Below are 25035 nucleotides of genomic sequence, written 5' to 3' on the forward strand. Positions count from 1 at the left end.
TCGCTACGAACTGGGCCAATGGGGGCCCGGCCGGGCGCGCGGGGCTGCTGGGAGCTGTAGTCTGCAGGGATGCAGGCGGCGCTGCGGCAGCATCTCGGCGGGGCGCGGTGGGCGCTCCGCGTTTCCGAGGCGGCCCTGCGGCCTCGCTGCGTCGGGCCGGCCTCTCCCCCGGCCCCGCGCTGTTGGAGCTGCGGCGGTCCCGTCCCTGGCGCCGCGGGACTGCCTCATTTCTGCCCCGGCTGCCGGGCCCTGCAGCCGCCGGGGCCCCGGCCTGACCTCTTCCGCCTCATGGACTGGTGAGTGCCGGCGGGGCGGCCGGGGGCGCAGCCGGCCGCGGGCCTCACGCCGCCTTCTGTCGCCCGCAGTGACCGCTCCTTCCGCCTCGACGTGCAGCGGCTGCAGCGGCGCTTTCGGAGCCTGCAGCGCGCCCTTCACCCTGACCGCTTCGGCCAGAGGCCGCCGGTGAGTGCCCGGCGGGCCTCGTCTCGTCGCGTCGCCCGCCTCAGCGCCGGCCGCCCTCAGCCCCCGCGCCCCGTTCCCCGCTCAGCGCTGCGGCGGGGCTTGGCGGCACGGCTCGCCGGGCCCTGCGGGAAGGAACGCCAGCCGTGTGCCTGGGGACTTCTAGGTTTAGTTCCTGAGGAACTTAGAAGAGGCTTCTGCTCACGGACTTGTTGTGGAGGATGATGAGAAGGTGCTGCTGAGGTTCTTGTGATCTTCGTTATGTGATGCGACAAAGCTTACAACTCCAGATAGTTTTCTCCCCGTTCTTTTTATTTCTGTTAAAAATCAACTTTCTATTTTACGTCCGTTTGTTACGGGAACGTTGTTTCTATGCAGGCGACAAAGGGTAATCTATTTTGCCCCTTCTTACTAATTTGTTAATAAGCGTTATTTATCTTCCGTTTGCAGAAAGAACAGCACTACTCAGAGCAACACTCTTCTTTGGTTAACAAGGCCTATCAAACCCTCCTGAATCCTCTCAGCCGCGGCCTCTATCTAGTAAGGAGTCCACTACAACCATTATCAATGGTCCATAGTCCATTATCAATGCACCTATAACAAGTCGTAGTGGTAATGCAATGAATCAATTTTGTAAAATTCCTGTGATACTATCATTCACATGCTAATTTGTGTTCCCCTGAAGAAGAAACAGGATTACCATGGATTTAAAAAAAGCTTGTCTGAAAGTTAATCATCCTTCCCGCTATTTTAACACATTAGTGATCATTATAACCTCATTCCCTGCTTCTGCCATGCTTATTTGTTACCTGCTTCCTGGTTGTTACCTGCTTTGGCCTTTGGCAGCTTTTGTTATATTTTCCTGCTTTAGTTAACTGCTGATTTTTATGGACCACCTATGGAGTGTTTTTTAAGACTTAAGATTTTAAGGCTGACCTGGCTTTACGCAGATTTCATGGAATAAGCTTAAAAAACAGAAATTTATCGATAAGAAGCCTTGCTAAAAGACTTAATATTCAAGAAAATCTTTCACACTGAAATAAATTTGAGAATGTTTCTAAATTCCCCTTTTCTCCACCAGCTGGAGCTGAATGGAGTAGAACCAGCACAAGAGACAGACTGTGATGCAGATTCAGAGTTTCTCACGGAAATCATGGAAATCAATGAGAAATTAGCAGAGTCTAAAAATGAGGATAGCCTTGAAGAAACTGAAACTTTAATTAAAGGTAGGTTGAGATCTGACAGTTCTGTACAGAATGAATTTATAATCCTGTATCTTGTGTAATATGGAAGTGTCTGAAGATTCTTAAGTTATTCAGTTTATTTATTTTAGTACCCTTGTCATTAAATTATTCTAAGTCTCGAACTGACTTGCTGTAAGAGCTTTTATTTTTCCCCAAATAAAAATGTCTTTACCAATTTATGCCACTTAAAATCAAATCTGGCTCAGGAAAATCTAAATAACAGTACCTATTCTGATGACAAAATAGGTATATTTATTGACTGTAAAAAGAAACTTCTCATTCAACCTCCACCAGATCAGGGCAAGTAGATTGCTCTAAAGGAAAGAACCACTCAAAATAAAGTTTATTAAAATACCTGACTGCACACATGAAATAATTTATTAATTTATTCAGGTATTTTATTATTTTCATCTTCTTCAACTTAGCAAACATTATATTGATTATTGTTTTTATACGAACAACTTCCTTGTTTATATTGTTGATAACCAAAACATTGGGTTTCTTGCTATGTTTAATTCTTTACAATAACAAGAGCATGCCAAAAGCAACAAGAATTACTAGAATAAAAACTAAGTAGAAAAGAAGCAATTTAATAGTAGGTAGATTTCTGGGAAGCTAGTGAACACATTAAGTGAGGCATTGCTGTCTATAAACCTGTCTAAATAAAGGAGTACATTTGAAATGATAATAAAAATAATCGCCAGCAATAATATGGGAAGCCTTCTCGTCTCCCAGAAGACTATGATACTAGTAATTGTTTCCCACCACAGCCAGAATGCATTGGTATTAAATATACTGAGTATGTAACAAAATCTGAATAATTTGTTTTACAGTAAAACGAGAAGAATTGACCAAAGAGGTGACCGCAGCTTTTGAAAGAGGTAGCTATTTTAATCAAGTATTTAGTCACCATATATGTGTTATGAATGCTTAAGAAAAGCCATGTTCTCCTTTTTCATTTTCTGAACTACTGAACAGAAATACTGTATAAACAATTGTTCCTGTTTGATGTTTAAAAATAGATGCTTCTAAGCTTGACCTTTTGATTCAGGAAACTCAGGACCTCACATTTGTATTTGAACTTTTTTTTTTAGTTTCAGTTAATTCCATTCACGTCAAAATGACCACTTTAAACAGGAGCACAGTCATTAAGAATTTTTGTTTGTTTGTTTCTCCTAATACTGGGAAGGACAGACTTTTCTCATTCAAATTTATGGCCTATTTGACGTTTCAAACTTGAGTTTGGGGAGATCTTGTTCTGCGGACTTGAAGCTGTCAACAAAATAGTCAATGCTTTTCTTTGCAGTGGAAGTCTGGAGTGCCTACCACTGAAGCCATATAGCAAGACAGGATGCAATGCCCCATTTAGTCTAAGGTATTAGGGCCTTCCTCCACAGTAATTAACGTAACTGTATTCCACAACCAATTAACGGGCAGGAGCTTGAATCATTTCAGACAACACTTTTACACTGGGAAGACCACTTTTTATTTTTCTCCTCAGTCTCAGAGTTCTTTTACTGTTGGTTTATGTAGTGTGTGCTGCAATTGTAAAACATCAAATGAAAAGTAGTAGCAGCTAGGCCTGCACGTGAGGAATTATAACTTTATAATATGCCATTCTTTGTACTGTGAGATTTAAGGACTTCATCTGTTCTTGTTAGTAGGTGATAAACCATCTTTCCCCTCCAATTACTTGCTCTGTTAAGAAACAATTGTTTCAGTATCAGTTTGGAATTGCCCTTGTCTGTATCAGAGTGCTATGAATCTTGCATTTTTCAGTGATGGTAGTTGGTCTAATTATATGCGTTCCCCCATTCTCGAAATGTCTGTATGGTCTTTATACTTAAAATTCCTCAGTGGCTACACCAATACTATAGCCACTTTACAGAAAAGTCACATTTCCTTTCTCAATTGTATATTTTTACATGTTTTGTGGAACACCTCAATTAAGGTGTTCCAAAACCTTCGAAGATGGAAATAACAGACACCATGTTTTTAATAGTATATGGGTTCCCAGAGCTTTTGCAGTTCTTAGTTCTGAAACAATTGCTGTCAATGAAATCTTGAGATCCATTTTGAAAATGAAAACTCAGTCCTCCCTCTGTAAATTAGTAATTTTTTATTTCATTTCAGATGATCTTCAAGAAGCTAAGAAGCTTCTAGCCAAAATGAAATATTTTGCAAACTTAGAGGATAAACTAAAGAACAAGAAGATGCCTTCCTGATACTGCCTCCTTTATCATTAAGAGTTAATGTTATTTTCAATTAAACATCTGATTTAGTAACCAAAATCAGAAAAATGGTGTTCGCCTCCTACATTTTTCTTAGTTTTAATGCTGAGAGAAGGAAGACAGAAGAAACTCAGCGCTTACCGTAGCACTTATTTAAGTACAGATGGAAGCAGGAAATGTTTACAGCCAGAAAAGTGGTAACGAGTAAGTTAACAGTACTGTTCTAGCAGAGTTACAGGTATAGAAATGATTTTCAGAGAGACACACATAAAAACAGTATGCAATTAAGATTTCTTTTGATTACTAAAATCTGAAGAGTTTATTTTAAGTTGAGGAAAAGTCCTTCATGAAATAACAAAGATTAAACAGAACGCTCATTCAGCAGGCCCTTCAAGCTCTCTTAGTCTCATTGTATGTGTTCTATCCAACCATCTTGGAAAAATCTTCAAGGGTGAAAAATACATATATATATTTAAATCATCTGTCCTCTTTTCTACTTCGTGCTTTTTGTGTTGTTGAACTTAATCTGCCAGGAAATGACCTTAAAAAATTAGAAGGGGTTTTACCCTGCTGCACAACTTAAAATGTTAAATTTTCCCTCTATGTTGGGGAGGGGAGAGGGGGAAACAAAAATCAAAAACCCACTCAAGTGCCAGAAACTTTTATTATTACCTTTTAAGAAACAAACCTTTGGAATAAACATCATTACTACTTAAGATAATACAAGAAAAATTCACATAGGTGCTGTCCTGCCTTTACTTCTTTGATATAGAATGCCTGTGTCTTTTTGCGGTTACAGCAATATAACTGGAGGAGGAATCTCCTTAAATCTTTCAGGGAAGTTATTTAAATGAAAAACAGCAACTAAATACCTCAAGTTAATAAATTGACTAGAATTCTTCAAATATCAGTTTCACAGAAGTTCATGTTTGGGATTTAATGCCTCAGAATACTAGGTATGCTTTATTCAGTAAAGTATTAACATATGCTCGATAATTGAATTTGAAGTGAGGTTATTAGAAATAAGAGCTACTGATTTGTATTGCCTGTCTGACAAAGTCTGCTGGAGGCAGGAGGAGTGGAATTTATTTATCAACCTCCACCAGCATTTCTCACAACATCAAGTTGTAACTAAACATCGAGTCTTCGTATATAATGTTTTAATAGCACTTCATCAGTATCTGTCTTAACAGCATTTCAAAAACATTAACTCACCTTTTAATTAAGCCTCCTCTAAATATACAGGAGGAAGTAATAAACTACTTGTTCATCGCTAATTTAGAGGACAGCATTCATAGTTCTCATTGAAGTAGTTTTATAACAGCTGTGGAATAACACAGATTTAAAATTCATCATGGAGTTGTCTTCTTTCATAAAGTTCTGTTTCCTTTTCTTTGTTTTTTCCTCCAAAATTAAGCTTGTGAAATTCCTTTTTGATTTCCAGAAAAGACTTGTTTTTTGTCTCAGGAATTACGAGGAAGATGAAAGCAGCAACTAAGGAGCACTCCAGTAAGAACACCAGAAAGCAATACTGCTTCAGTCCTTTCTGAAAATAAATTGTATTTATTTGATTGCAACATATTTCAAGTATGACCGGGGGTTGGAAAACAAAATGCTTTGTTTCCATTATTCCCTTACACTGCCACCCAGAGACAAACTGTTTAAACACGCATGTGTTACTGCATGCACAGAATTAGTGTGAAATAACATTATTTTTAAAATCAAACCATACACGATATGAATCGTGTATAATGTAATGGCAAGTCAGCATTCACTAAAATAAAAATTTCAATAATTTAGATATTTTAAGTTGGTAACATTTAGCTAATATTTTAGGTTCATAACATTTTTTATGAATGAAAATTTGTAGTGCCATATACGAAAAATAAATACCTCTTGTTCAGAAGCAGAGTTCTACCAAGAAGAAAAGATTATCCAGTTGAGATAGATACTCCGCTGCATGTTCTTCATGCATGTTTTGCTCTTAAGTGCTAAACCAAAATGTTAGTCTAGAAATAAGTCTATATGTTTTTTCCTAACAATTTTTCTGATCACAGAATTCTCTGTATGTAAGTTTAGTGAGCTCTCAAAGAAGATACAAACCATTAGCCCCAAGTACTGTTTCTACTCCAACGTAAAACCACAGGGAACTATCAAGAAATGTTTTATTTGAATCTCAGTATCTGCTTAATTTTTTCTAGTTTTGATACCTTCTGTTTTTTGTGTTTTTTTTTTGTGTTTTTTTTTTTTTTTTTTTTTTTTAAATCCAAACCTCTCATGAATTCTTTTTATTTTAACTTAACACTTTTAGATATTAACAAACAAAAATAAAACAATACCCTTAAGAGGGACTGAATCTAGTTAGGCTCAGATGAGGGTTTCTATTTATCTTATGTTTATATAAGTCGTATGTAAGTTTTCTTATGTTGTATAAGAAAAAGCAGTTTGATGGAACCTGAGAGAGGAGATAGTGGGAGGTTAGACAATTAGGAAAATGTGTTATGCAAACTTACCACTATAAAGGGAAAGAGCATTCCAATTGTGAAGAAACTAATCCAACTAATAGTCCCTCCTATCATGTAAGCAGCAGGACGTGAAGACTGTATAAATAATTCAGCTGTCAGGGTATTTGTTATGCCACCTGGAGGGGAATGAGTTTCGGAAACAGCATGGGTTATTGTAAATGTCTGCAGAGTACTTCTGATGCCAGAAAAATTGAGTTGCTTTTCAATATACCAATAGTTGATCCCAATCTATTATTAAAAATGAATAAAAGTAAGTATTCTTAGCAGCACCTTTCTGAATCTACTGCCCACATAGTAAGCATTCTTCTAAGAATTAGTCCTTTTTCAGCACAACTGCCGAGGAGCAAGAATTCCTTTAAAAAGCATAACAGTTTTTTTTCCCTTGCTTCTTGTATGACTTGATTGAATTAATGGCCAGAACTAGGACTCCTGTCTCATGCGTAGCTGGCCCTGACAAGAATGCACCGTAAGCCTGTTTCAGGCTACATAGACTGAAACTATACCATTTTGATAAGACTGCCTCACTTGGATTCCTTAACCAGAGAGCATCAGCAGCCATACAGTAAATAGCTACTGCTTGGCTTACACAGCAGAGCTGCAGACATTTCTCTCTCCACCCTCCAAGACACAGTTCAGCACTTCAAAACATTCTTTACTGTGTGATACCTGGTCCCAACCCAAAGCTCAGTATGAAGGCAAATATAGATGTCATGCTCACATAAGGCACCCATGAGTACAGTTCCTGAAACAGAAAAAAATGAAGTTTTAGTTTAAGTTTTGATAATCCATTTTAAAAAATGAGTTTAACAGTTACACATCTCTTAGCTATTTTATTTCAACTAAGACCCAGTCATTCATGGATGCTTAAGGCACTTAACACTACTGCTTCAGAGAAAGTCAGTATTGTTCATTTCAATTTTTACTAAGTTGTGTCTAGTACTTCTGTTGAGATTTATAATTAGTCCTCTAAGACTAAAAATGTACACAAATATAAAAAGTCACAATTATATATTGTTACTAGTTCCAACATTTTGTCAGTGTTTATTCTGGTACTTTATAATGATTAGATAACTCATAGGATCATTACTAAGCACTTTCATAGCATAAACAGATTTTTCTCATCACATTATGTATACATAAGTTCAACAACGCAGTAAAGAAATGGTAGGATCACTAAATACATGTATATGAAACTAGGTGTGTTAGATAGTCCAAACCTAAGCTTGAAATGTCATTATTCAAAAGCAAACCCAGAAATTTACAAAAGTTACAATAAAATGATTAAATCTAGGCCTCTGACTATAACTGACTGTAACCTGACTTTTTTTTTTTTTTTTTCTGCCTGGCCTAACAGCTTAATTTACTCCAACCTCAGAAATTACTACAGGTGCTTCTTCTGTGGCCTGCTTGCCAATGTGTGCAGCCCTTAACGGTACTCACACAATATTTTTATTTTGCTTTCCTATTAAGTGAAGTGGACTCTGATGCTTAATATCATCACTATCTAGTATTTCATCCTAAAAGACAGAATAAACACTGTTTTGTCAATGCTTTTTTTTTTTCCTCCTCAGCATTAAACTCAATTTCAGTTTTAAAACAAGTACAGGATCAAGTCTTATCTGAGAGTTTTCTCTTACTCTATGGAAATATAGTGGGAGAATCAATCAAATCTTTCAACTGTCATTTTTTTACACTGATGCTTAAATCTATGCAGCTCTTATGTACCAGCTTCTTTTGAGCATCACAGATTTTCACTCACTTATAGTTATATCATGTAATATAAATGAGTCCTTCTTTACACCTGGTAAGTCAGAGAGAATGTTAAAACAATGCTCCAAAAGATCATAAGGAGGTATCCGCCAATGATAAGATATCTTCTTCCCACATAGTCGATCAGTAAACCCTATGGGTAAGACATAATATTTTATTACTATACCAACCTCGTATTTACCAAAGTTGTTCTTCAAGCATTGTTATTGGTTATGCTAGAAGGTAGAAGAAATTGGTACATACACAGGTGAGGGCTGTGAGACATTCACAAGCTCCAGTGCCAAGTGTCACATATGGGATTTTTTCTGCTGAGATCCCAGCTTGTTCAAAAATGTAAGTTGCATAGAAATAAATCTACAAAAGGAGGAAGAAAATAAAAAGGAATAAAAGAATTGAGCATTCCCAATAGATAAATTGTCAGTTGGAGACAAAGTCAAGTTCATACTAACATACTCCTGAATATATTTTATATTGTGACTTTTTAATATGATCTAAACAGCAAGAAGAACCTGATAAATTAGCATCTAGGTAATATATTGCTATCATAAAAGTAAATATAATTATTCAACTTACTAAATATAATGTTTCATCATTCTTAAGCTACATGGCATGGGATAAGCTGATCCACCTTTATTTACTTTTTCAGAAGAATAAAGATGTAAACACAAAAATTAAGTCATTCTTCAAAGCAATTTACACACCAAAAACATGGAAATAATAATTTAAAAAAAAAAAAAAAAAAAAAAGAAATGTGCTTCAATTTAATAAACATGAATAAGACAGGTTTTCTCTCTCATTTATCCCATTTCTCTGAGATTCTCTACACGGGCCCCTCATTTTAAGAAAAGGCTGAAAAATAAATGGAAGTTAAATAATTGCTTAAGTTGTTTTTAAGTATGAAATCTTACAGCATTTATCCCACTGAGCTGCTGGCCCATAGTCATGACAATCACAGTAATGAGCTGCCATCTCACACTGTGATCAGTGAATAGTTGCCAGGGCTTCCTGGGTTTTTCCCCATCCAAGGCAAAACATTCCTGCTGTATGTCTTCCATCTCCCTTTGATACTGCAAAGAGCCATGAAATCGCTTCAAAGCTAAAAACAAAAAACAAACAAAAAAACATAGGCCAAAAGGTACTAGGCAATGTAACTATGCTGCGTTGATAAGAAGAAAAGGAAAATCTGAAACCCAATATACTCATTGTACACTTTTGAAGATGCAGAGAAAGTATATACACTGTAAGTTACCTTTGGCACAGCTCAGCTCATCACCTCTGTCAATAAGAAGATATCTGGGACTTTCAGGAAACCACGGCAGGAACAAAAGTTGGGCAAATGCTGGAAAAGAGCTGCTGGATAGCAAAAGAGGCCAATACATTTCTCCACCTAGTAATTCCCTGGAAGAGGCACGGAAAAAGAAGGAAAAAAAGGTAATTAGCTATTGATGACTCTTCAGAAGACTACTGAAAGCAAGATGTTTGTTCCCTGTAACTAATTACCTATGTCTTGTGAACCTCAAGAGAAGGAGGCTCAGAAAGTACTTTCCACCCACTCTGAAATTAGGTTTCACTTGGGAATAAATAAGCAACACTGCTTTACTGCTGCTTATTGCTGTGTTGGTTCCAAGCACTAGTTTCAGATTTGTTGTAGCAGCATTTTCTAGGGTTACAGGAACGTAAGAACTTAAGGACTTCACTTTAAGGTCAGAACCAACACTCCCGTTTGCTTTTGAAAATCATACAATAATTTGCCATAGAAGGGAACACACAAGGTCATCTGATCCCACTTCCTATTCAAAGTTGATTGAATTAGAAAGTGTATTTACATAGAAAGGAATCATTAAAATTGATAAAGTTAGAATCTGCAGGATGATGTGTTGTGGGCAATATGAACTTGTTAAAATAGAAAGTGTATTTAATTTTAAATATTGACCTTAGGTTATGCAGTCTAAAGTTTATATTCTACTTTATTCAAACCTAAAGTATCCAGCAAAATCAGTTAATTTAGAAGGTAGCAATAAAGACAAAAGGGAAAGGTTTAAGGGCTTTGGTAGACTGAAAGAGAGAAGAGAAAAAATAAGAATGTAGATAATATAAGAATGTAGCTGTTACTCAGGGTACTAGCTCTTAGGGCAGGGGAAAGCTTCTAGCAGACTTCATGAAAGAGGCTTTTCATCTTGAGGTTATGTAGTCTATTCCTGGAATTTTTCAAGAACCAACCGGATAAAGTCCCTAGCAACCTCATCTGATCTCACAAGGGACAAAAACAGCAGTTGTGCTACAATATAAAAATTAAGAGGCCCTCAACTTGTTCTCAAGGACTTGTTCTCAAGTCCTGTTGTATGAATTATTTTATACTTCTTTGTCACCAGCAAGAAACTGCAAAAATATGAACTTGGCCTAAATGTGCTTCTTTAACTGGTGCTGTTCTGTTTTGACTCACCTACACAGAGAATAATTCCCTGAGGAGATAAAAGCAGTTATCTTCCTACAGGTAGACGTTCTATATGAAGTCATTCACTAATGCTACAATGAGTGTTTTGCGGGGAGCTGCAGGGAATTACAATTATTTAAATGTGAGTAATGCACAGTAGGCGGAAAAAAAAATTCTAACCTCAAACCAATTATTTGTCCTGTCAGAATCCCCCCAGTCAGAAAGATGGAACTACCCATGGCCATGCCACCTCTAAGATGTTTTGGGGCAACCTCCCCAATATACAGAGGTTGCACACAGATCCCAATACCTGCAAGTAAATGGAGAAACATTTTCCTATTAATAGATTGTACTTTTGTTGTTGTTTCCACAAAGCATATGCTATGCAGTGCATACCCTGGATTTATGTGCTCAAGAACATTTTGTTCCTTTACAGTAGTCTGTTTATTGAATAATACTGAGAAGTCATTAATGAAACACTTTCTTATTCTAGCTTATTACAACCACACCAAAGATATGGTTCTCCATGCCTTTACAAACAGGTCATATCATGGTAGGTCAGCATTACAGCACTAGAGTCTTTTTAGTCTCTAGATTTTGCTTTGAAAAGAGTAACTGAACCAAAACGTGCAGAAAATTGGACTTATTTTTAATTTCTCTATGAACTGAACTGCCTTCAGATTCCATATTAAACAGAAAATTTTGATCATCATATCTACAAAGCAGTGTACAAAGATGTATTATAATACTTAAAGAATCACCAGTAACAATAAGTTATTATTCACTGTAGCTTATTGAAAGTAGGAATAGGAAATCATTTACCTGAATTTATACCAATCAAAAATCTTCCAACAATCAGTAACTCAAACAAACCAGTAGGAAAACTGATCCCCATTAAAATGGCAGCCAGTACTGCAATAATATTATTCATCAAAAGAGCTCCTTTCCTGAAGAGGAAAAAAACAATACAGAAATCAGCAATAATGGGTTTTTAAAAATATTTTACTTTTTGGCGATAGGGAAAAAAATGGGCTTTGTAATGATGAAACATGCTATTCACTGGAAATATGATACAACTATTTACTCAAAAATAAAGTCTAAACATAAGGATAATTTATATCCTTATAAAGTTTATAAACATAATTTTCCTTATGAGGAAAAGCTGAGACCTGTGCCTGTTCAGCCTTAAGAAGACTTAGAGGGGATCTTATTAATGTTTACAAGTATCTTAAGTGTGGGCAACAGTGGGATTTGGCCAACCTCTTTTCAGTGGGGACAGGACAAGGGGCAATGGCTACAAAATGGAGCACAGGAAGTTCTGCACCAATATGCAACTTCTTCACGGTGAGGGTAACGGAGCACTGGACAGGCTGTCCAGGGAGGCTGTGGAGTCTCCTTCTCTGCAGATGTTCAAGGCCCATCTGGATGCCTACCTGGGCAACCTGCTCTAGGGAACCTGCTTTGGTAGGGGGGTTGGACCCAATGATCTCTGGAGGTCCATTCCAACCCCTGCAATTCTGTGATTCTGTGATAACACGAGACAGAAAGGCCTGACAAGGTAGGAGTCTGGTTTTGTCCATTCATGCTGCATCTATACGGAGTTTTTATGAAATGTTACAGAGTTCACAGCATGTCCTTACTATCAAATGTGTGCATGTGGAACCTGTGTTTTCATACAGTATTTCCATACTCTTTCTGAGATTTCAATAAATGTAATGGAAAGACTGGACTGGAAAGCTTTAATTCTGGCTCATCTTTTAAGTCATGTTGGAACAAAATGGAAAACTCTGCTAGAAAGCTCTTTGAAGTGAAAAACATTTATAGTCACCTAATGTACATTGTTTCCCACTCCCACTTTCCACTGATTTCCTTTACATCCCAATGACAAGGTAGGAAAAGAAAACATGCTCTGTGTCTGCCTGCCTATGTAACTCACCTGCCTAGCCGAATTGCCATGCTGCCTCCAATAAGGGCTCCACAAAGACCTCCAAGTGAAAATATAGAAGCAATGACAGACCAAAGAAAAGTCAACAAATCTGGACTTAATTCCATGTGGTAACGACTAATCCAAGTTTCATTTAAGAACCTGTGAATATGCTGCAGCAGAAAGAAATGATGATACAAGCATAGCATTCTATGTATGCCCTTCTGCAACTCTGATTTTCTTCTTCCTTTCTTACAGTATTCACGTGTCAAAATTTTGAAATGGTCATTGTACATGTTTGGTATCCTAAAATTTGCCTTTAGAAACTCTTGAACTGACACATATCTGTACTCAGAGGCTCCTGTTCTTAGTCAGCAAGCAAAGACTTCACAGATGAACAAACTTCCTGGACTCTCCCTCTATTTCTGGCATATTACATATTTCACAACCAGTGGGTGAAAATACTTATGATGGGTACTCAGGCCCTACAGATGCAACATTTTTGCCTAAGGTGGCCTTTCTCAGTAAGCTACCTTGTGATGGACTGCTGTAAGTATCCTTAGTATTCTGGCCTACATTAGTCACAGGTGTAACCGGAAAATGTTACTTATTTATCTTATTTATTCTGTTAATCCTTCTAAAGCAGATTTTAATAGAGCTATTTATATGGGATTTCTGGCACTTTTGTCTGACACAGAATACTTCTGATAGGAGGTATTCACAAATTCATATGAAACCCTTCTGGAAATCAGCAGGATCTTTCATACTGCTTTGGAACCCAGTGCCACCACAGTCAAAGTGCATTTGTCCTCTTGGTCCAGTTAGACAGGATACCTCCATTACTGCAAAACAGACAATATTTTACCTGGGTGGGTGCATTGATAATGGAAACATTATATCCGTATTGAAAGGTCCCTCCAATTCCCACGGCGCAAACAGCCAGAAATAAGGTCCAGCTAGGAAACTAGAGAACAAGAGAGAATGTCAAGTATGAAAAGAGATAGACCCTTGAGCTCACATGCATATAATACCCAGGACAAAAATTGGTGAGGTAACCACATATTTTTTCAGGCTGTGAAAGTGTTTGGTTAGAAAATGACATAAGCTCTCAAATATCTGTAATAGGAAAAACATTTCACACTGACTTCGGCCATGATCACTAGCATTCTTCAGAGACACAACAAGTTTTCAGATTAGTTGTAGGATACACAACTGCTTCAGAACAGCAGCAGTTACTAACTGAGTGAATGCTTTTTGCACATGCCATGCTGCTCATGGTCTCTGTTTTTTACAAAAGAATTTTAGGACTGTGTGTTTGGTGTAAAAGAAACAATAACTCCAAATGAGAATTAACAAACTCACAATTTCTGTCTTGAAAAAAAAAAAACAAGAAATAACATCATCCTGATTGAGAGCTACAAAAGCACAGTAGCACTGACAGTTTTAACAGCAACACAGGGATTTAATTCCTAACTCTGCCATTGACTCATTAGACCTGAACAAGCCACTCCACTTCCCTGCACCACAGGTTCCTGATCTGCTAAACAGCTGGTTATAACTTTTTGTGAAGAACTTCAAGCTCTACTCAGATGAATAATTAAAAATGATTTATATTTTACAATTACAATAAAGTATTCCTACTATATCATTGTATTGTAAGCATTAAAACAGTGAGAAGAGAGCACTGGGGGAGGGGGAGGAGAGAGAGACAGACACAAGCCCAGAATCATTAACATACATCATATGTTTTTGTAACACCTCCACTTTGTTCATGTCCAAAACAGTCTGCTCATCAGCCATCACAGATTGTGTCACATTGGAGTTTAAGCCCAGACTTCTTAGAGTACGGACAACAGCGTTATCAGTTCCACCTCATTTTAGAAATAGGCCACAAACAAAAAATGGTTTAACATTCAATATAAGAACATAAGAATCGGAAAACGTGCTTTTACAGCTTCCGTTTTATGACACAGTTTGCAGTCTAAGGACAATACAAAACTTCACAAGCCTAATCATGACCTAAAAATAAATGTGAAAATAAGAAAATGTTGCAATCATGAATCAATGTTAAAGCTAAAAACTTTCTGCAGGATCCATCTTCAGAGGCCACGAACGTTCTGCTTACCTTGCTGCGCATGCTAGACCCTCTCAGTAGGGGCTGGTACTCCATTCTTACCATGGGCTGAATTAGATTTCCTTTGCAAAATTTTAATAAACTACACTACAGGAACAAAAGGTGCCAAAGAGATGAAGCTGTTACTGTACAAAAACAAAGAATTTTGGGTCCACCTCTAGCCAATGGGATTCTTCTCAACAGTCCACGACTTTCTTTAGATGGAAACGTCCAGCGCTCGCTAAGTCTTACGAAGCCACGACAGCAGTTAAGTAGCTCAGAACAGCAAGTTTCCCGGTAATACATTTCATACCACTTTCAATTTCTTCATTTACATCGGAGCAGAAAGCATGCCCTTCAGTCACCAGTTAGCTACAGACTTCAGCTACTAAGGAAAATGACAGGCAGTTACCTTGTGCTTTCGCGTCATACCGCCTGCTGCTCGCAGCTACAGCCCCAGCTTCTTCCCCAAACCACACACCACGGAGCCGGCGAAAAGCCGCCGGCCGAGCTCCTCACCTGATCAGGATTTGGCTGCTCCAGGGGAGGCCCTCCCCGACCCGGCGGTTCTGGCTGCAGTCCGCGAACAACAGCGGCTCTGTCTCGAGGTGCCCTCGAGAGGCCGGGGCTTTACCGCTGCCGGGCAAGGAGGGCGCCTCCCGCACGCCCCCATCCCAGCAGCAGCTAGACTCGGGCGGCCGCCGCGCCGCCCCGCACCTCGCGCCGCTCGGCCGCCGCCCAGGACTACAGCTCCCGTAGTGCCGCGCGGCCGCCGCTCAGGACTACAGCTCCCGTAGTGCCGCGCGGCCGCCGCCCAGGACTACAGCTCCCATAGTGCCGCGCTCGCCTTCTCCGAGCGGGGCGAAAGGCCTGGAAAGGACTCGGCCTCTGGCGGTGCCGTCCGAGTCCGAGAGCGGCGCGGCCCGGCCCGGCCCGGCGGTGAGCACGGCGCGGGCGGGCGAGCTCAGGCTCTTCCCTGCTGCTGCGGTGGGGCGCCCCACGGCCGCGGCCGAGGGCTGCCTGCAGTGCCGCTGGGCCGGGTCGCCCGCGCTGCCGCAGCGATCGCCCCGCTGCCGGCGCCCGCCCGCGTCCGGTCCCGTTCGGCCCCGTTCAGCGCGAGCTTGCGCGGGAGAGCTCCGGGCCGGGCCGGGCCGGCGCGAGCAGCGGGGACGGCCGCGGGCCGGAGCTCCGCGCGGCTCTCGCAGGGCGGGAGGCGGCGCCGGCCCCGGGCCCGCCTGAGGGGAGCCGCTCGCCCTGCGGCGGCACCGGTGCCGGGCCGGCCCCTCGCGGCCCGGCGGGGCTGACGTCCTCTGTCTGCTCGGCAGGAGATGGCAGCTCTGGGCAGATCCTGCCCGGGCATCCCTGCGGGGCCCGCCCTGGAGTTCCCCCAGGCGCTGGCCGCGGCCCCTGACCGCCACGGCCTGCCGGGAGTCGCGCGGGACGATTCGCAGCCCGGAGCTGCCGGCCGCGGGTACCTCCAGCCCCCCGCCGTGATGCTGGCGGGGAACAGGAGCGACGGCGCCGATGGCTGCGGCTCCTCCGGCGCGTGTTTGCAGAGCAGCTTTGACATTGCCGCTCTTGCTGCGCTTGGGAGTTACAACGAGAGCCTGACTGTCGCTCCGGTGGGCTCTTTCACAAACGCGGCACACCCGCGAGGCTTGCACCAGCAGCAGAGTCACAGCCAGTAAGTACCAACATCAACATCGTTACTGCGGGAACGGGGAAGGGAAAATGTTCCTTATTTGTACTGGCCTTGTGAAATAACCTGTCTTTCCAAGAGAGGTTCGAATTTGTTTTCTTCCGGTATTGTATTGTTTGTACATTAGAACTGCGTTGGTTCTCCTACTGCCTTTAAGTTTCTTGGTGAAGGATGAAGGAACCTTCAAAAAAGAAAGAAATGCGATCGAATTTTCCTAGATCTTGATATGCTTTAAGCTCTTGTACTTATTTTTAAACTCACTCTTTCTAATATGTGAACACAAAATACTTGTATAAAGTCTTATTCTGTCATATTTTGTTGTTTGGTCACATTTAATTTGAGTCTGTCAACAATGTATTATTAGAGCCTGAAGCTGGTTCACATGCTAGTTTTGAAGCATTTGAATTTTAGCAAAAATTGTTCTTGCCCCTTGGGGAAAAAGAAATAATATAAAGGAGAAATTATCAGGCATTCTGCTTAGAGAACTGAGCAATTACAGACCTCTTTGATTTTCTTTGGAACAAAAGTTGGTCCTTGTTGTCCAACCGTTCACTCCCTTCACAACTGGTGACATGTGGCAACTGTTGCTCTTACTGCTGTTCAAGCTGTGCGTGAAGTTTGAAAAGGGAGGAAAATATTGCTTGAAAATCTATGTCATTGGAAGATAGAATTGCAAGCCAAAAACCATTTCTCTCTATTTTACAGTGTCACTGTTCGAGGTGGAAAGAAGCATAAGCTAGAAGAAGAGGCAGAAGGGTAAATTAAATTTGTCTTTAATAGCCTGAGAAATCTTATAAGAATTTCCTTTTTATTTTCAATAAAGATTTGAGCACATCTCATCTACAGGATACGTAGGAAAGGAACATCTTCCATTGTTTCAATTTGGAACTCTTCCCCTGAATTGCACATGAGCAAGCCCAAATCCATTTCAGCTACCTAATTAACTGAGTAGCACTGATTTTTCTTGCGCGGGTACCCATGTTTTAATAAGAGCAATGTTGTCTTGTTTTGTGGAGGTTGTATTTCCATAGTTAGTCAAATCTGGTGAAACACACGTTACTTTCTATAACATATTTTTGTGTAGAATACAACATTTCTCTTTTGTCAATTGTAAACTTATTTTGTTTCCTAGTTGTCCTGTGAAGAAGAAGAGACTGACAGGAACCAAAAATTGCCCTTTGAATCCCAACACTGAAGAATGGATTCTCTGTGCAGGTCAGCAGGCAGCTGGGGAGGTAGCAAGTCGGTATGGTGGCAGCCGTCCTGAAACTGCCATGTTAGAAATTCCCTGTGAAGAAATGGATCAGACAATGGGGGAACAGCAATGCGAGGTTGCTCGCAGGAAGCTTCAGGAAATTGAGGACAGGTAAATGCAGGGATTGAGTAGACTGGCTTTGCTGAGCTTTCCCTTTTTGGTGGGCAGTAAGGGGTAAAACTAGCATTTAGCAGTGTGGTAACACTACTGTAAGTCTGAGATCAACTTTGTGTGCAAGTGGTTTCTTTGTAGGCTACCTATGTTTTTATGAGTGTTGGGGCTGCTATTATGATCTGAACTTGAGGATGCAAGAGATGCTGAATAAATATGCTCTTCAAAATAATCATGCAGCATCAATGTACCATAATGGGTTCTTACACTCTTTTGTGAGTATCCAGAGCTCTAATTCTAACCCATGTTATATAGTCTGACTTGAGCTCAGCTTTTTTTCAACCAATTGCAGCTTGTTCTGCAATTAATTCTTCTAAACGCTCAGGACAGATGTGAATTTGTTAGTGTACAAATTAGCATGAATCAGAGATCTCTCTCTGCACATATGCACTAAGACTGAGGTTCATCTTGCTATTAAATATCAGGTGGCTTGATATTGGGATGGCAGGGTGGCCACGGGCAGATTTTTACAGTCATTTAATAAACATATTGTGCATTCTTGTATTTGAAAGGTTTTCCAGCATGTTGTGTATATATCAGTTGACTGCAGTTGTGCTATTATTCCAGAATACTCTTAAAAAAAACAACAAAAAAACACACTGCAGACAGTTGTTAGAAAAGTCAAAATTAAAAAAAAAAGATTTTTTTAGATGATTACTCAATTGATGATGCATGAAGAGATGCATTTCTCATAGGCAAATAAAAGTAACAATGTTTTTTCTTTGTGATCTGGCTACACCTGCATTACGAAGTCTGCTTTAGAACTCTCAGAGGACTGTTCCCCCTCCTTCCCAGCTACCCTACTAAATTCTCTATAAAAGGTTTATCAAAAACAAAGGAGGTGCCTCCAATTTGTTCTAAATGCTTTAACTTTTTATGCTCTTAATCAGAGACACTGATGCCAAATCTTTAAAGATAAGAACTATATTCATTAGCTTTTAAATAACTCTGAGTTGACATCTGAAGAATTAAGCTGGTGAAGTTACTACGTAACTGAGACTCACTTTTGTAATATGACTGAATTTTACACTTTCCCGGAAGTGAATTTGTGGTATTTTATTTTTTTCTTCTCAGTGTATGTGTGCATTGTGCACTGCTGGACCATGCAAAGATAACAAAGCTAGCTTAGGTACCAGAAGTGGCATAGCTGCTCAAGTGGCTTCTATGGTAACAGTCATTCTTAGGGTATATTGGCCCAAGAGAGACTCATGTTAACATGGCCCCGCTGCTTCTGGTACCCAGCCTAGGTCAGCTATCTACACTGTATAGTGCAGTGCACGTAGATAGAACTGCAGTGGATGTGCCTGTTAACAGTATGCTCAATAGTGTTTATTTCCCTCTTCCCCCTCCATTCCTAGGATAATTGATGAAGATGAGGAAGTTCATGCTGATGGAAATGTTAGCAATCTGCCCACTCTTATCCTGTCAGATACCCTTAAAAAAGGGATGAAGAGGGATTTTGGTGAAGTCCTGACAAAGAAAATAATAGAGTCTATGTAAGTTCTGGAGGAAATCATGGTGCTATGTAGCTAATACATGCAAATGAAATGAGAGGCCTGGTCTTGTGTTTGTGGAGATGTCCTTAATTACTGCATGATGCAGCCAACATTGTGTAGCAGACCATTCATCTGGTCAAAAATAGGAAAAACTATCCTAATGTGAAACAAAATGAGTGTAACTATAGTGGTCATCAAGCTGTGTTTTGTACTCCTCATTTGTACAGAATGAAACATGTTGAATAAACAACTATATCCTCATTTTTATATATGCGGGTTTCCAAAAGAAGAAGGTCCTGAAGTGTGACCAACAATACTCATCAAATTTTGTGTGAAAGAAAACGCGTGGTTAGAACTAGAAGTAATGGAACTAGTTAAGGAAGAGGAAATTTAATAGTTGGTATATGCATTTTGGAATATAGTTCCAGGCTAGCACGAAGGATGAAGATATTCACTGGTCTTCTGCATTTAGCAGTTGTGATTGGAGAACTGTAATTTAACTGGCACTCCATCCCTTCTAGGAGCCGTCCTTCTATGGAGCTGGTGCTTTGGAAACCTCTTCCTGAATTTCTCACAGATAAACTGAAGCCTGTTTCTGTTAAGAACTTGAGGCAGCAGAGTACAGAAGGGTGTCAAGCAAAGCAGTTAACACCAAGAGCTGCTTTTGACCCACAGACTGAAATATTCCCTGAATCACAACAGACTGTCGTGTCTCCAGATATGTATACTAGTTTGGGAATCTCTGGGTGTGCAGAAGAAGAAATGGAGTTGTAGATGCAAGACTGTAGACTGGAAGTGGTGAACTTCTGCTGTTTTTTGTTGCTGTTTTTTTGATTCTCTCTTTCCTTCTGGTTTGATGTGTGAATCTGACTTTTTATTATTATTATTTTTCCTAGTAACAATCGTAAGAACATGGGTTGGCCAGACACAACTTCAGGAAACTTAAAAAAAAAATAAATAAATAAAAAAAATATTGCTTTGTTAAATATTCTAATTTTTACTGAGAAAGCAACTCAAATACCTTTGGAACAAGAAAGCAGCTTTCCATCTTTGTTAATGGTGAAATGTCCTCTTAGTAGTCCTTGGTCAGGTATAAAATCCAAATACTGAATGTTATGGTGGCTCAAGCCACACTTTTTCACTTACTGAGCCACTAAGACTGGTGCATATACTGTGCTTGGTCAGTTAGTTTCAGTAAAATCACAAAAAGGTATTGAAAGGAAGAAATAATTTTGAGTTTAGTCAGAGACAGAAAAGTAATCCCAATAGAAATACAGCTTTTCACACAATGGCCGTTTCATCTGCAGCTGGTTTGCACTTGATGTAAACTCAAGTATTGAAATGATGCATTCTGTAATATGGTAGGGAAGGAATGTTATAGCTGAGCATAAGCCTCTTGCTTTGTAGAAAGTAAAACTGGCTACTAACTTGATACTACAAGTTATCTACTAACTTTAGTCCTCTTTGGTTCATTGGCTCGTGAATAGTTTGTTTTTTTGATGACCCTCCTCCCCAGATGGTGCGAAGTCTAGGGAAAAGTGGTTCTCAGCCAACTGATTCATATTTTACATTGTGATTCTTTGTGTACATTGAGTTGGAAAGTCAGTTGAAGACAGCATAACTCTTCATTAAATAAATGGCATCCTTTAATTTTTATAAAGATAAGTAAATTGGATAATAGCCGATTTTCTGGGGTAAAGAGAGTCAAATGCTGAATGTCATGTACAACTAAGTCCCAAACTTTAAGTGGGACTGCTGATATTGGTGGCAAACTAAAAAGACATTTGTCTTTTGCCTGCGGAAACCTATATTTACAGTCTAAACTACAACATGCCATTAACATGGTGCCACATAGTTTATACAGAAGTATGCCAAAAGAATTTTGTACCCTGCTTAGTGTTAAGAAAAAGAATCCTCAATGAGTTATTGCTTGTACTTTTTCTCAGTGCACACTACTTCTTTTACGCTTAAACAAGGCAGAGATCTTATCTTCTGGTCTTAAGTCCCAGACCTTTTGCAGAGACACCTCAATTGAGGCTTTTCTTAGGAAATCTCTTTCCAAGTAATAGGTTCTATTGAGTCTTAGCATCCTAGTCTGTATTTGACATCCTGCTAACATAAAGGAGCCAAGTACACAGGCCTCTCAGTATTGCAGCTGTTTGCGTAAGAAAAACTATTCTTCCTTTGCACAGCTAATTGATAATCTTTGATTTTTTTTAATGGTTAACCCATTGTTGATAGTTTAAAATCAAGTTTGTCTTCTGCAGTCATTCTTCTCTTTTAGATCAGAGAAGCTTTCTTTGAAGGATATCTCTTTGTTATATCCTGTGTATATCTTGCTGTTCTTGTTGAAGGTTGAGTGAAATTTGCTGTCTCTTGTTAAAATATTTCAGAGCTTCACTAAAAACATTCCAACATTTGAATAGGTATTATTCTGAAAACTTTTGTATAGCTACCATTCTGGAACTTTGGAGAATGCGTGCAGATCCTTCTTGTCTTATTTTATTTCAGTCTGCTATAAATCTCTTGCATGAACTGTGTAAAATTTCTCATTTATTATTAAACTGATGAACTTGCTTAAAATCTACAGCCTTTGACATGCTACATTGCTTGAGTATAAAGTAAAGCAATGCAGTTTGGGGAAGGCTGTAGTTATTGCAGGTAGAAAATGTGGTGCCTCTAAATAAATATCAATTTTTAAGCTTGTAGGATTATCGTGAAAGTTCAAGGTTGGGACTGTTTTGGCTGATAGCTCTGATCCTAAATAAGCTGAAAAGAAAGGATAAAAAAAAAGTGATGAAACCATCTCAGCAATACATGGCACAAGGTGTAGAAAAATCTGGGAAGTCTAAATATGTCAAATCTAGACAGTTTCTTCCCTCTTAAAATACTGAATGACAAGTTGCCCAGAAAATTTGCAGGAGAACAAATGTATGTAGATGGCTTTTAAACATGCTTTTTTTTTTTCCTGCTATGTTTGTATCAAAGGTTAGCTTTTAGACATGTATTTCCTCTTTAATCCCTTGATGTCAGTAAAGTATCACCGAGCCCTGTTAATCTGACATCTGAAACAAGAATATAGTGGACTACTGAGGAAGACCATGAGATGGGGGAAAAAATGTGTCTAAGAAACTTGGTATAAAAGATTTTTTTTAATAATTAATTTATGCCACTATTAGGAGACAACATGGCTGAATCCTTAAACTGATGGAGAAGAAGAGTACGGGTAACGGAGGACCCATAGTTGTCTAGGAGGACCGAGCAAAATTCTTGCTTTAGCAATCAGCTGGAGAGAGTGAGAGAGGACAAGCTAGTGGGTGTTTTCAAACTTTTGTATTTGTAACAGTTTGATTTGGTTTTGACTTCCCTAAAATATATCTATTAATTCTGTTTACAAGCAGGATAGCAAACGTGATGCAGTATTAGGAAAAAACTTTATTTTGAAATATGGAAGAACTGATTCTGGTCTGTCTTCTCTTGGGGCCAAATCACCCTTTTTATGTGAGTTTTCAATAAATTTTCTAAAATATTTTTAGATGGCTGTGCTTCATTCTTAATGGAAGTGAAAACAAAACTTGTGAATGTATGTCCATCCTTTACTTGGAAGGTAAGATCATATTTTGGACTAAAAAGATTTTTAGTTTAATCATGTTCCCATAGGCATGTAACTTTTTTTCCTCCACCGTGTTCTGCATGGCAGAATAAACCTGAAGCTGACAGAAAAGGGCAGTGAATCTGTCATGATCCAAACATGTCTGACAAAACAAAGGGTTACCTTTGGTAAAAGGTGTTGCTATTGCTTGTATTTTCAGATTTTTTATTTTACTTCAGAGTGCCTAGCTTGGTTATTTCTGTATAAAATCAAGAAATGTTGGAGTGTGGAGTATTTTTATAATTACTTTATTGGTAGGCAACACCGCTCTTAATGTCTATTTAATAATTTTTCAAGCAGTTTGAATGACCAAGTTGCTTGATTAGACCAGTATTACCTTTGCTTTCAAAATGAGAAAACTAGCATGTCAGATTTACTCAAAACAACCAGAGTTTTCCAAGCTGTGTCAAATAATGAGTGATTTAAAGTGTATGAATTGAATTTCAATTGAATTTAAATTAGTCAATTCAATGGATATAGTCAAGGCTTAAATAATTCCCCAGTGCAGAGTAGGAGACAAAAAAAGTAGTTTAAAACCAAACACATTTAAGATTGCGTAGAGCTTGCCTAGTTGCATCAGTTTCCCTGTGGATGTGGCTGTGAAATTGTAGACTGGAGTTGTATCACAGTTATGGGGCCAGCCCTGTGAAGATGGAAATAATATACTTGGCATGGATTTGGAACTGAACTTGTATTTGTTCCACAGCTTGTGTCTTGTATCAATGAGCCATGGCAGATGTGTGGTTTCTATTGCAGATCATATATTTAATCAACTGTGCATGTAACAACATACGCGTGAACTGCTAGGCCTAGATCCACACTTGCTGTGATGCAGGTAGACACTACAAAACAGCTTAGAGCAGAAAGTAGGCATGTTAAAGAAGCATACTGCAAAGATGAAGTCTGTCCCATGACACACGTATTACTCTTACCTCTCCTGCCCCAGCTTAGCTTGGGTTTACTTTAACTTCTCTCTCATCTACTGTCAGATCTCAAATGAAGACCCTCTGCTACCAATTTAAATTCTCTCACTTTTATCTGTGGCTGTTGATGTACTATATAAAAATCCCATGGTGCCCTAGTATTACTTAAGACTTCAGTCTAGTAAAAAGTATGAACGCGAGTAGGACTTCTGAATTCTATTTGGCTCCCAAATGCCCAACAAGAAATATTTGTGTGCTATTATTGAGATCACTCTCCCTAAATATTAGCAGCTTGTATTAGAACCTACGCTGCCAGTAAGTCTTGATAAAGTATGCCATGAGATATCTGCAGCTTTTATAGGCTGCAGATATTTAAAAAAAAAAAAAAAAGGCACCAGAAGGATACAAATACTTCATCAAACTCTTCTGTGTGCTGTGTTTAACAAGGTTTGGGTGGAAACATCCTAAACAGAGTCCATTTCCAAATATCATGATAATGTGACCATAGAGAACTTCACATTTTCTTAGATCTTAATGTTGCTCTTCAAGCCATAACATGTTTTCATCTTTGAGGTAAGTTAAATGATACACCAGTGAAAATGGGCAGTATGTATCCATGTCACTAGGTAGCAGTGTTACTGCTGTTTTACTTGGTAAATCACACCTGGAACATTGCAGAGTAACCAAGTTGAAGCACTTTTCAAAAGTTTATGTTGAAGACTATCTCCCTTCATTCATTTTGAACTCCCTTTTGAACGTTCATTTTGAACTCCCTTTACAGTTCATCCCATCCATGCTCACACATAGTGCTTCACTGGCTGAACAACACAGGTCTAACTCCAGAAACAGACCAGGACAGTGGTTATAGGCACCTATGATAGATTGTTGGGTAGAAGTGCTATGTCATGCATGCAGTTTTAGAAGGCTGAGTGGTGGCAAAATGACACATTAAAAACCTTTCTGAGTGCCCTGTTGCAGGACAGATGAGAGGGAAAGAGATACAGCACAGGTGAAGTGTTCCAGTGCCTTCATCACAGTGTTTCAGGCTATAGAGTTTAAGTGCTTTTCCTGCCTGCTAGGGCAGTAACCAAATACAAGAATAACTTCCACTGTAGCGTAGCAGATGCAGGTAGCTTTCT

At 39.4% G+C, this 25035-nt stretch overlaps 3 protein-coding genes across 7 annotated transcripts; 2 read left to right on the top strand and 1 right to left on the bottom strand.

Moving 5' to 3' along the window:
- The first annotated feature begins 46 nt into the window (after window positions 1-46).
- Window positions 47-4448, top strand: HSCB (HscB mitochondrial iron-sulfur cluster cochaperone). The gene is made up of 6 exons (XM_084297416.1): window positions 47-296; window positions 366-462; window positions 910-999; window positions 1541-1685; window positions 2537-2584; window positions 3837-4448. The coding sequence occupies exons 1-6, from the start codon at window positions 70-72 to the stop codon at window positions 3926-3928; spliced, it is 699 nt and encodes a 232-aa protein (XP_084153542.1). The 5' UTR covers window positions 47-69; the 3' UTR covers window positions 3929-4448.
- A 145-nt stretch (window positions 4449-4593) lies between these two features.
- LOC311215696 (solute carrier family 2, facilitated glucose transporter member 11-like) lies at window positions 4594-15415 on the bottom strand. Of its 5 annotated transcripts, none has more exons than XM_084296992.1 (13): window positions 15220-15415; window positions 14713-15085; window positions 13453-13551; window positions 12600-12760; window positions 11486-11610; window positions 10844-10973; window positions 9479-9627; window positions 9138-9325; window positions 8473-8583; window positions 8261-8362; window positions 7126-7201; window positions 6448-6575; window positions 4594-5480 (listed from the first exon to the last, which is right to left on the bottom strand). In XM_084296992.1, the coding sequence occupies exons 2-13, from the start codon at window positions 14764-14766 to the stop codon at window positions 5277-5279; spliced, it is 1527 nt and encodes a 508-aa protein (XP_084153118.1). In that variant the 5' UTR covers window positions 14767-15085; window positions 15220-15415; the 3' UTR covers window positions 4594-5276. The 5 variants fall into 5 exon arrangements, with proteins under 5 accessions (XP_084153118.1, XP_084153117.1, XP_084153120.1 ...); XM_084296991.1 differs by having other exon boundaries at window positions 14713-15088; XM_084296994.1 differs by lacking the exon at window positions 14713-15085.
- A 161-nt stretch (window positions 15416-15576) lies between these two features.
- On the top strand, window positions 15577-22856 carry CCDC117 (coiled-coil domain containing 117). The gene is made up of 6 exons (XM_084296987.1): window positions 15577-15639; window positions 16026-16384; window positions 17105-17155; window positions 17532-17765; window positions 19184-19321; window positions 19843-22856. The coding sequence occupies exons 2-6, from the start codon at window positions 16029-16031 to the stop codon at window positions 20093-20095; spliced, it is 1032 nt and encodes a 343-aa protein (XP_084153113.1). The 5' UTR covers window positions 15577-15639; window positions 16026-16028; the 3' UTR covers window positions 20096-22856.
- The last annotated feature ends 2179 nt before the right edge of the window (window positions 22857-25035 follow it).

The sequence above is a fragment of the Netta rufina genome (genome assembly GCF_964035555.1).
Source record: "Netta rufina genome assembly, chromosome: 17".
NCBI lineage: Eukaryota > Metazoa > Chordata > Aves > Anseriformes > Anatidae > Netta > Netta rufina.